The sequence below is a fragment of the Manis pentadactyla genome, chromosome 7 (assembly GCF_030020395.1).
Source record: "Manis pentadactyla isolate mManPen7 chromosome 7, mManPen7.hap1, whole genome shotgun sequence".
In the NCBI taxonomy this organism is placed as follows: domain Eukaryota; kingdom Metazoa; phylum Chordata; class Mammalia; order Pholidota; family Manidae; genus Manis; species Manis pentadactyla.
In genome coordinates this window covers 143,229,007-143,240,801 of record NC_080025.1, presented here as the reverse complement: position 1 = coordinate 143,240,801, position 11,795 = coordinate 143,229,007, and the positions used below count along the sequence as shown (strand labels likewise).

The 11,795-nt window shown below is 59.6% G+C and overlaps 1 protein-coding gene across 6 annotated transcripts; it reads left to right on the top strand.

Annotated features, from left to right (window-relative positions):
- The first annotated feature begins 1,643 nt into the window (after positions 1 to 1,643).
- ZNF467 (zinc finger protein 467) lies at positions 1,644 to 9,795 on the top strand. Of its 6 annotated transcripts, none has more exons than XM_036899645.2 (5): positions 1,645 to 1,989; positions 3,767 to 3,842; positions 4,341 to 4,457; positions 5,245 to 5,358; positions 7,906 to 9,795. In XM_036899645.2, exons 2-5 carry the CDS (start codon positions 3,809 to 3,811, stop codon positions 9,402 to 9,404), a joined length of 1,764 nt encoding a protein of 587 aa, XP_036755540.2. In that variant the 5' UTR covers positions 1,645 to 1,989; positions 3,767 to 3,808; the 3' UTR covers positions 9,405 to 9,795. The 6 variants fall into 6 exon arrangements, with proteins under 6 accessions (XP_057360870.1, XP_036755540.2, XP_036755541.2 ...); XM_036899646.2 differs by having other exon boundaries at positions 1,645 to 2,076; XM_036899648.2 differs by lacking the exon at positions 1,645 to 1,989 and adding an exon at positions 2,195 to 2,400.
- Positions 9,796 to 11,795: the final 2,000 nt, after the last annotated feature.

Below are 11,795 nucleotides of genomic sequence, written 5' to 3'. Positions count from 1 at the left end.
CCCCCAGCTCTGGGGGCACGGCAGCCGGATGGGATAATCCCAGTGTCCGGCTGGGGCAGCAGGTGCCTCAGTGAAATCCTGGTTACATCCTGGTTACCAGCTCCGAGGACACCCAGGCTGGAATGTGGCCTGGGCTTCCAGTTCCATAACCTGCCCTCCCCTAAACCTTATGTCCCACCAAGCATCCCACACCGTCACCCCACCTGGGGCTGAGAAGGCTGCTGGGAACCAGAGCCGTGCTAGGCACTTCTGGACCCACCATTGGTCCAGGGCCCCAAGGAGGGTACACTGGGTTCCTCAGGAAGGGCCACGGTGGGCTGGGGACAGTCAGCCACACAAGCACACGGGGCACTCGCCCAGCGTCTCCCACCCTCATGCTCCCACTGCTGGTCTCATACGGGCAGACACGTGCTCATACTCCATCCAGCCCACGACGCGTTCTGCTCCCGGGGCGTGAGCAGGCTGCCAGTGACTCGCTCCTGCAGTCCATTCAAGAGGTAGAGGAGTCCTTTGCAGGTGATTCCAAGGGTTCCCATGCTCTTCCAGATCACACCTGCTCCCGTGCCCGGTCCTAAACATCCACAAATATTGATGGCACCCCTGCTGCACGCCAGGTTTCTCTGTCCCTGGGTAGCACTGCCTCTTCTCCTTTGGAGGACTCACTCACAGCTCTGGATTCTAACACGGCGGATGCGGCAGCACTCAGACTGGGGAGAAACCCAAGTCACAGCCGCCCTTCCCCTAAAGGCGCAGAAGAGGAAGAGAGAAGACCCCGGGAAGAATGGGGGTCTGTAGTAACCAGCCCACACTGCAGCCGGAGGAACAAGTTGTTCCTCCTCATTGAAAAGGAGTTGAGGTGCCTAGGCGGCCAGGCTGATGAGGAAACATCATGGCCCTGGGCAGGGCTGTCCAGTCCAGAGTGCCCGCAGGAGCCAGAACCCGGGGCTGAGGGGCTCCCTCTGTCCACCTGGTGGGAGAAGCCACCCCCCACCGGGCCCAGGGAGCTCTCCCCTCGCCTCAGCCGCGCCCCGGGACCCCGCCTCGCCCCCAGCTGCCTCCTCTCCAGCCCTGCGTTCTCCCGGGGGACCGGGCTCAAAGCTTCCACCCCAGTTTCAACTTTGAAGGGCCTGTTCTTGGGGAGCAGGCACCCGGGTCAGCTCTGTCTCCTGCGGTCTCTCCCCACCGCCCCAAGGGGCCCGCTCCCAAGGCGGCTGGTCCAGACCCCCGGACCCGGGAGGGACGTGGTTCTGGGTGGATCCCCGGGGAATTGGGGTGGAGAGCGGGGCGGGGCCGCGGTTTCCCAGACCCGCCCCGGGGACCCACAGGCTGGAGGCTCCATCCCACCTCGGGAGCGCGGCGCGGACACACTCCCCGCGGGCGCTTGCGACTCGAAGACAGCAACGCACACTCCCCGACCCCCTTCCCGAGCACCCCCCCAGCTGCCCCCCAACTTCCCCCCACCCTCCCGCCCGCGCTCCACCTTTCCCCGGGCTCCTCCCTCGGCGCCTGCGGGCACCCTCCCTCCCCCCCGGCCCCTCCCCCTCCGCCGCCCCTTCCCTCAACACTCCGCCCTCCCCTCCCCCCTTCCCTGCCCCCCTCCTTTTGGCTCCCACCTTCCCTGACCCCCTCTGGGACGCGGTCCCACCGCACCATCACCTGCCCGCCGGACCCCGCCGCGCGCGACCCCGCGACCCCGCTCCGGGACGCCCCCGCCTCCTCCCCCATCGGAGCCCCGCGGCTCTCCCCCCGCTTCCTCACAGCGCCCCCTCCCTTCTCCCTCCCGGCGCCGCTTCCCGGCTCCCGCTCCCGCCGCTCTTTTCCTTTCCCCTCCCCGCGAAGTTTCGGAGCTGTCAGTCTGTCAGTCTTTCGGGCAGTCCGCTGCCGAGCTGCAGGCAGCGGGCGCCATTGCGAGCAGAGCCGGCCGGGGCAGGAGGCCGGGGCGCCCGGGTCCCGGCAGCATCGGGGACACCCGGCCGGCCGGCCCGCCAGGTACGGGCCGTGGAGGCGCCCGGCGGCGGGCGGCTCCGCCCGCTTCCCCTTCCACACCGACACTCAGTCCCTGCCCGCGCCGCGCAGGTGACAGCCCCGGGGTGGGGGCGCTGCGAGCACCGGAGGGGGTGGGGTGGGTGAGGGTAACGGGAGGGCAGGGGAGGGGCAAGGGCAGGAGGGAGGGGGGAGGACTGGGGAGGGAGAGCCGGATGGGAGGGGGAGGAAAACTGGGCATCTGGAGGGAAGGGCGCGGGCTGGAGAGGGGGACGGGGCGAGGGGGCGTCCAGTGGCAAAGGGTGGGAGGCCCCCGAAGGGGGGGAGGGAGTGTGGGAGGGGGCGACGGGAGAGGGGAAGAAAAACGGCGAAGGGAACGGGCCGTCTGGGAGGGGCGGGAGCGAGGGGCGCTGACAGGTGAGCCCCGGAGCCGGGGAGGGGTGCGGGACGCAGAGTGAGGTCTGGTCGGAGAGACTCTAGGGGACCCGCGGAGGCGGGGAGGTGGGATGGGAGGGGTCTGTCGGGAGGAAAACTTGGGAGGGGTAAGAAGTCAGCGGGGGGCGGAAATGGGAAGGGAGACGCTGAGAGGGAGGGGAGGGTAACTGGAGGTGCGTTGGGAGAAACGGGGTCGCTCAGGGAGTCCGGCAGGAGCGGCGGGCCCGGGGTCTAGGGGACTGGGGCGCGCTGGGGAGACGGCCTGGACGGGGGAGGGGAGGCCAGGGAAGCCAGAGCCTGCTGGGGAGGCAAAGGGGGAAGGGAGACGGGGGCCTCGAGGGGAAGGAGAGCTGCAGAGGGGGGAGGCGGGGGGACCGAGGTGAGGAGAGGAAAGAAGGAAGGGAAACCGGAGTGGGGGAGGAGGAGGGGAGGGGAGGGCGGGCGGGAGGGGAGGAAGGAAAAGAGGAGGGGGAAGGAAGGAGAGGGTGTGCAGCCGGGGAGGCGGACGGGGCCGGCGGGGAGCAGGCGGGGAAGGGAGAGGCCGCCGCGAGCCCGCGGAGGGGGAGGGGGGCGCCGCCGCGAGCCTGCCCGGAGCGGGGGGTCAGGGGGGCGGGGGCTGCGGAGGGCCCGCCCAGCGGAGGGGGCGGGCGGTGGGCGGGGAAGGGGCGGGGCTGGGGAGCAGCCGGATTCGGTGGGGAGAAAGGGCGGAAGGCGGGGGGAGCCGCCGGGGAGGGGGGACAGGGGGTTCGAGGGCAGGGTGTTCCCGCCTGGGGAGGCCCCGCGGGGAGGGCCACGGTTTTGAGGTGGGGTTTGGGGGAGAGGAAGCAAGAGCCATTTCCTGCCTCAGCGAGGACCCTTGTCTGAGGGCCTCCCCCACAGTTGCCCAACAGTGACACTTACCTCCTCCCCTGGGCTGGCTCCTGTTACACCCGCTCTTACAGCGACAGCTGGAAGGCCGAGATGAAGCTCCCTGCTCCCCACCCTGGTCTCCCACCCTCCACCCTGTCCCCTCTCCCAAGGTAATAAGTTGATTCCTGAGCTGCCCAGGCCAGGGCACTGGAGTGGGAAGCACGGATGGGCTGGGGCTGGCTCTCAGGGACCTGCCAGGTGAGGGTGGAGATGTGGCTGACTCCGGAGCGGCCCAGAACTCGCCGAAATGGTTTCAAGGCCACCTCCTTGAGCCACCTTCAAAGATCTCTTTACTTTCTGAAATCCAACTTCCACTCTACCTGGGGACACCACCTTAGGAGCTCCTGGGGATAGCAGGTGGGGATAGACTGGGCAGAGCCAGGGCCCTGGTGGGAGCGGATGAGATAAGAATCTGAACAAGGATGTATCTTCTCCGTAGGGTCTGTGTCCTGATCCCCAGGAGGAGCTACCCTGGGTTGCCATGAGAGAGACCTTCGATGCCCTCAGCTCCCTGGGTGAGCCCACAAAACTAAGGAACTCAGACCTGGGGGGAGGCAGAGGTGTAGGAGGATTCGGAGCATGCTAGGCCTGCTGCTTCCCTACAATTCAGACAGCAGAGCCATCCCCAGGAGACTGCGACCCTGAGACTGCAGAGACCCCTGGCTTCCATTTTGCTTTCATCGGGGTGTGTTTGAGTGCCCGGCCATGTTGGCAGTTGTGCTAATGTACACAGGCATACACATACATACACCAGGGTTCTTAAATCTATTCTATCTCTTCCTTCTCTTGTCCTTGACTCAGTGCCAGGGGCTGAGGTTGATACCTGGCCAGGCCCCTCGGGAACCTGGCATTCCTTGTCATGTTGGCTAGAGACCCTTCCTTCCTAAGCAATTTTGGAAAAGCCCCTTGGGTGGGCTGTGAGGGGAAAGAGTCCCCCCCCACCACTCCCCACCCTTTGACCACCAGTTCTGTATTAGATGCCTTATATGGACTCATCCTTCTACCTATAACAGGAGTCTCTGTGGGACAGCTGGAGATGGCCCCCCAAAGTGAGCCTGGGGAGGGGTCCCATAATGCCCAGGAGCAGATGTCCCCTCCCAGTGAAAAGAGAGCACTAGGCACAAGCTTAGGTAAGTGGGGACCATGGACAGTGGCTCAGGGGGGAGTCTTCCTTCCCTCCATCCAGTACTTAATTAGCACATACTAAGTGCTGCATGCTATTCTAGATATTTGGAATCCCTCAGGGACCAATAGATGAAGATTCCTACCTTCCAGAGCTTAATCCTAGAGAGAGCAGAGTCAACAAACAACAAATATAAAAATAAACACCCTTATGAACAGGGTTACAAGAGGGTATGTGCTATGGAGGGGATAAGGCAGGAGGAGGGGCCCTGAGACTGCTGTAGGGGGAGTGGGACAGGACGTAGGATTAAATAGGATGGTGAGGGTCCTCACTGGGAAGGTAAGATTTGAGTAAGAATTGAAAGAGGTGAGGAAGGTGGCTCAGCTGATCCTGGGAGATGTGTGTCTGGTTTTTTGACATCTATCTTCTCCAATGATTTGCCTTGGAACTGAGATCCATCTGGTAGCTGGAAGGTCCCAGCCCTTCACCAAGCAACCTCATGTAAGCCTCAGGGCAGGGACCTTCCCTTCCACTATCTTACACACACATTCCAGAAACTCCTTATGGTTGTGGCTCTTGCATCGTGCACAGCCTTAGCAGCTGCCCCGCTTCAAGGAGCCTGGGGCTGCCCTGGAGCAGCCGGGAATTCAGCTCCTGCAGGTATGATGTGGCACAAAATCCTGCCAGTGGGGCTGGAACTGGGGTTTCCAAAGCCCCTGCTTCCTAGCACCAGCGGGGACCTCTGTCCATCTGTGATGTCAGTGGAGTCCTTGAGGTAGCCTGTTCTCTGCCAGGGCACGGGGCTCCCAGACCGGAGGGTGGCATGCACACTGAACAAGCTGAAGCTCCCCGCAGAGGAGGCCAGGCGTGCCCACCACGGAAGGCCGAGCCTTCGGGCTCCTGCCCAGGTGAGTCTTCCCGGCTCTCCATCCCACCCAGGGGCCCTGCAAGCTCCTGAGTTGCTATTTGATGAGACAGTCACTCCAGACTTCCAACCCAGGATGAATCGGGTCCAGGCACCTCTGTGCTGTAGAGTTCAGCACCCAGAGGGGATTCCACATCCATAGACAATGAGAATCTGGTCCCCAAGAGAGACTCACCCTCACCTCAATATCCCCTGAAGTCTTCGCTTCCTGCCCCCAACCTCCCCCGGTCTAAGTCCATACTTGTTGATGACTTGAATTGCAATTTCCATGCAGATATATAGCATTGATTGATCTTTTCAGCATCTCTCTGCAGACACTCTCACTCCCTCAAATCTCTAATCTCAGTGGTACCCAAATGCTCCAACTCTTTTGTGTTTGGCTCATCTCCCTCTTACCCAGGGCTATCAAACAGCTGATTTCTCTCCACAATCCTGCCCATCACTCTCTTCTGCTACCACCCACTTTTTCACCTTCTGCCTGAGTGATGTCATTTATTCCACACAGGTTTATTTAGTGTCTACTAGGTCCACGCTGTGTTATAGTAAGAAGAGATGGGCTCTAGACTGACACAGACCTGGTTTGAACCCTTGATCCACATTTACTGAGTGGTCTTGGGTAGGCTACCTCACCTCCAGGAGCCTCCCTTTATTCACCTGTAAACAGGGAGAAGAGTACAGTTGTGGTTGTCGTGAAGGTTCGTGACGATGTATAGACAGTGCATCATCTACACTGGCACTCAATAAATGGTGGAGGTCCTCATCTTCATTAGACACAAAAAGAAATAGACACAAGATGTCTGTCCTCCAGAAGCTAAAGTCTAGTTGAGATGACATAAATATGAGTTTGAATAAAGAATTAAAATAACAACAATAAAGCCACGTCACAAGTAAGTGTGAAAGTCTTGACAGCAAGTGATGTAGATGTTTATATAAAAGATCCTCATGCACTGGGTCTGTCAAAGATTTTGTTGATCTGTGCTGCATTTCAAGAGAGGTGTGGACTTCAGTTCTGAGTGGGGTGGAGGATGGGAAACGTTCTAGGTTAAGAAAAGACTTGGAAGCAGGAACGTTGATTTGTGATTAGGATTTGAGCAGACCAGCTTGGCTGGTGTAAAGGGTTTATGCTTAAGAGTAGCAAGAAAGTTGGACTAGGTAGGGGTGAACTTCAGGTGCAGCTAGAACTTACTTTATCCTGTAAATATCAGGGTGCCACTGATGGTTCTTGAGTAGAAGAGTGGCACAGTGAAAATTAAAGCACTATCACAGTAGGAAAAATAATTGTTTGGAACTGATGGATCAGTGAAACAAAGTGGGAGTCAATGTAATTGTGACAGTCCATGTGTAATGTAACCAAGGCTCAGGCCATTACAGACTTTTCGAGCCAGACAAGAACTCAGATCATCTGGTTCAATGTTTCTCAGGTAAGAATCGCTTTGGGAGCTTTAAAGAAAGAGAACAGGTTCATATGCCCTGCTCCCATAGATAGATTTATTTTATAAGTGTCCCAGGAGATTGTGATGCAGCACCAGGTTTAGGAACTAATCCAATACTTACACCTAAGCAAACTAACAAACTTAGCTTGAAAAGGTAACAAAGAGGTAAGAAGTTAACCAAGGTCACATTGCTGGTTAGTGGCAGAGGAGAACCCAAGTGGGCCCTCTGGGTCTGGGCCCTGGCCCGAACTGCCTCCCCTTGGCCGGGCCATTGCAGTGCCCAGAAGGGCCAGAGCTCCAGCAGAACCCATCTCAGACCTGCTCTCCTGGAAGGCCTTCTGTCCTTCTCCAGAGATTGGCACCATTCAAACACAACACTCTTCCTTAACTGGGATTTCCCACCTGGCTGTGGAAGGGAGAATGAAGGGAGTAGCAGTAGGGGAAACTTTTGAGGGACACCAGGAAGGAATATAAAGGTGCTCAGTGGCCACTGGACAGGAGGTAGAGAGCAAGGGATGCTCAAAGGTGAGAGTCACTGTTCCAAGGCCAATGGCTGGGAGAAGGGGGCTGTAGTCCTGATACTGAATCAGCGGGGTAGGTCTGGGTAGGTCAAATGTTTGGTGATAAATCTGCTGAGCTGCAGCCAATTTGTAGGACACTGGAGGAAAGCTGCTCAATTGGAGATGAGAAACTGGTTCCAGAAAGGATCCCTCTGGACCGGAAGATCTGAGGCAGCCACATGGGCATGACCCCAGAGTGAAGCCTGAGGACTGAACGTGGAGCATCATTATATTCACACTTACTTGTGACACTTACTTGTGACGCAAGAGTAAGCTGTGCAGGGCTTGCACTACAGCCAGAGGCAAGCGTTCAAGAAAGCCCCCAGGAGGGGCTTCACCCGTCCCAGGCTGCAGAGAGCCCAGCAGGAATCCTGAACGCTGATCTTCGGATTTGGTCATTCCCAGGAACCTTCCAGTGGAGTGGAGAGAGCAAGAAGCCAGACTGCGGGGCTCCAGAAGGTGGTGGTTGCATTGGTAAATAAATCTTGCACAAATAAACCTGGGGCTTAATAGACTCGTCTTGTTTTGACCTTTCAGGGGGCGAGTGGATCATTCGGAAGGTGAAGGTGGAGGAGGAGGACCCGGAGGCAGAAGAGGAAGTTGAATGGCCCCAGCACCTATCATTACACCCAGCCCCTTTTCCTGCGCCGGACCTGGGGCCTCTGGCCGCCGCCTATAAGCTGGAGCCGGGGGCCGCAGGGGCCCTGGGCGGGTTCGCGTTGGCCGGGTGGGCCCCGACCTCGGAGAAGCCCTACGGCTGCGGGGAGTGCGAGCGGCGGTTCCGGGACCAGCTGACCTTGCGGCTGCACCAGAGACTGCACCGCGGCGAGGGCCCCTGCGCCTGCCCGGACTGCGGCCGCAGCTTCACGCAGCGCGCGCACATGCTGCTGCACCAGCGCAGCCACCGCGGCGAGCGGCCGTTCCCGTGCTCCGAGTGCGACAAACGCTTCAGCAAGAAGGCCCACCTGACCCGCCACCTGCGCACGCACACGGGCGAGAGGCCCTACCCGTGCGCAGAGTGCGGCAAGCGCTTCAGCCAGAAGATACACTTGGGCTCGCACCAGAAGACACACACGGGCGAGCGGCCCTTCCCCTGCACAGAGTGCGAGAAGCGCTTTCGCAAAAAGACGCACCTGATCCGCCACCAGCGCATCCACACGGGAGAGAGGCCCTACCAGTGCGCGCGGTGCGCGCGCAGCTTCACGCACAAGCAGCACTTGGTGCGGCACCAAAGGGTGCACGAGGCGGCCGGCCGCGCGCCGCCCTCCCCCGACGAGCCCGCCTCGCCCAGCTCGCCTGCCCGTTCCCCCACCCCGTCCCCTCCCGGGCCCAAGCCTTTCACCTGCTCCGACTGCGGCCTGAGTTCCGGCTGGAAGAAGAACCTCGCCACGCACCACAGCGTGCACCGCAGCGAGGGGCGCCTCTTTAGGTGCGACGAGTGCGCCCTGGGCGCCACCGTGGACCCTGTAGCCTCCGAGCCTGTGGCCTGCGCGCCCCGAAGCACAGCGCTCCAGGGCGCTCCCGCGAGCGAGCCGTCCTTCTTCTGCTCGGACTGCGGGCGCGGCTTCGCCCACGGGCAGCACCTGGCGCGGCACCGGCGGGTGCACACTGGCGAACGGCCCTTCGCCTGCGCGCAGTGTGGCCGCCGCTTCGGCTCGAGGCCCAACCTGGTCGCCCACTGCAGGGCCCACAGCGGCGCCAGGCCTTTCGCCTGCGCGCAGTGCGGCCGCCGCTTCAGCCGCAAGTCGCACCTGGGCCGCCACCAGGCCGTGCACACGGGCAGTAGGCCTCACGCCTGTGCCGTCTGCGCCCGCAGCTTCAGCTCCAAAACCAACCTGGTCCGCCACCAGGCTATCCACACGGGCTCCCGCCCCTTCTCCTGCCCTCAGTGCGGCAAGAGCTTCAGCCGCAAGACCCACCTCGTGCGGCACCAGCGAATCCACGGCGAAGCCGCCCAGCCAACCACCGTTGCTGACGTCCCGGCCCCAAACTGGCCCACTGCCGCAGAGGTGGCAGCGCCCCGGCCCTTCTTCTGAGCTTCATTCTCTTCTGGGCCTTTCCGGGCTCACTGGTTTGAGAGATCCCTGCACGAGATCTCCTGGGCCCGTGAACACAATGACCTGGCCTGCTGCTTGCCCTGGGTCCCTGCCGGCCATTTTCCTTCCCTCTCTACCTTACTGGGCAGAAGTCCGGAGGATCACCAGCTTTGACATTCTATGCCCAAGATGATGCTAAGAGTGAACCCTTACTGGGAACAGTTCAGGCATGCATCCTTGGAAAACTCCCACCAGGAGACCCCCATGGGGAAGCAGATATTTCCTGGCCCCTGGCCCCTGGCCAAGGACCGACCGGGTCAGGAGCCTTTACAGGGGAAGAGAAATAATATTTATCTGTGTACTTACAGTGTCATTAAAATCAAGATCTGAAGGCTGGGGCTGTAAATGGGCTGGACTGGGGCTGTTAACTGGGCTGGTGGAGGGGGATCCCCTGCCCCTTCTTACCCACTGTCCCACCTCAATCCACACACGGAGGACGATCCTCCCTATCCTGGGTGAGTTCAGTGTAGCCAGCTGCGGGTAATCGGCTCTACCACGTCAAATATAATCAACTAATTGCCAAACCACTTTCCTGCCCCCTTCCCCCCGGGCTTCTAGCTCAGAAACTTGACGAGGACAAAGCGTTAGCACCCATTTCTCATGCTAGGTGTTGAAGGCTAGAACTGTAAGGAGCCGGAGAGAGGCGCAGGATGCCCTCTGGCCATTGCCATGGAGACACCCAGCACCCAGCTGTGAGCCCTAGTGCTCCGCCTCTACAGCTGTCCTGAAGAGTCTCAGAACAGCAGCCCCACCTGCTGCCCTGCCTGGCAGCATGAGAAAGGACGTTAACAGATGAAGTTTGCTTTCCTGTCACACTTTCCAGTAAGTTCTGTCTTCATGATGGATGTTTGATCCGGGTGTCTCTTCACTGTGCTGCACCAGCCTAGGCAGCTGGGGGAGCCGGGGCTGGAGGATGAGGAACGTGCTAGAGTTGGAATGAGGCATCTGGGCTTTGGCCCCTCTCTGCCTCTTGTTGGGTGTGGAGCAGTGAGTTCGTTGTCCTGAGCCTCTTCTCATTACAAGATTGGTGATGTTCATGAGGGCTGAGGCGCTTTCCCATCTAACACTATCACCAAAATAACCCTAGCAAATATTGGGTGGGTGCCTACTATGCACCCCGCACTGTACAAGGCACTGGGGGACAATAGTAAGCAAGACAGGCAGGGCCCTACCCTCACAGAGCTTACAGGAAATGCCAGGGAGCTGGGAGAGGCCGAGCACAGAAGCTCTAAAGTCTAGGACAGGTCAAGGGAGGTGTTTGCAGGATGCAGACACTTCTAAAGCAAGGCCTGAAGAATGGGTGGGATGGCCAACGGAGTCTGAGATCAGAGAGGAGAGGCTGTGCTAAGGTCCAAAGTCCCGAGTGGCTGCAGCATCCAGTGAGAGGATGGATGTCTGAGAGCAGCCAGGAGAGGATGGGCAGTTTAGGAAAGCCTTCAGCCCCAGCATGTTTAGTGGGAAGCAGGGAAGGCTTTGGGCAGGACTGGAGCAGATGATGTTTATATGTGTTTTAGGATGATGGGCTGCCAGGAGGGGATGAGAGGGGTGACCAGCACATCAGCAGTCTTGGTGACTTGTGTTGGTGACCATGGACCATGGATGTGTCAGAGGAGATGGAGAGAATAGATTCAAGAAACACTTAATAGGCAGCTGGTTCAGGCTTTGTTGACCAGTGTGGAGAGGGAGACGGAGGAATGGACGAATGGACGACATGGCCTGATTTCTGCTTGAGTGACTGACTGCCACAGTCGTACTCCCCTGAGATGGGCAGCGCTGGAGGAGGAGCAGTTTGTCCTTGGGGAGCACTCTTGGATCTGCCAACTTGGTGTGACAGTACAGGAGTAGGGAGCAGGCCAGGCAGGCACAGAGCCCGGAAGAGGGTCTGGGCTGGACGGAGAGGTCAGGGAACTGTCATGGCTCTGAAGCGATGGGACAGTGTATGACCTCCCCGGAGGTAAGTGTGGAGTGAGCAAATGGGGCCTGGCGCAGAACCCACAGACACTGACGCTCAGGGGACAGTGTAGGGAGAAGCCATAGAGACTGGCGGGGTGGCGTGCTGGTGAATGGAAAGGAAAGCCCTGGGGGGCAGCAAAGGTACTGAGGGAAGGCAGGAAAAGAGGAAAGAGGTAGAGGTCGAATAAGCTAGGAATTTTCAAATTCTCTGGATTCTGCAGCAAGGAGATCATTGGCACTCTTGGTGAGAGCAGTTTCGGGGGCAGCTGGGACAGAATTCAGATTGCAGTAGTGAGTCACAGACACCAAGCCCCGGAGAGGGTAGAACAGACCAACACACAGTTGACCAACTGAGGCTGGCTCGGAAGCCTCTTTCAC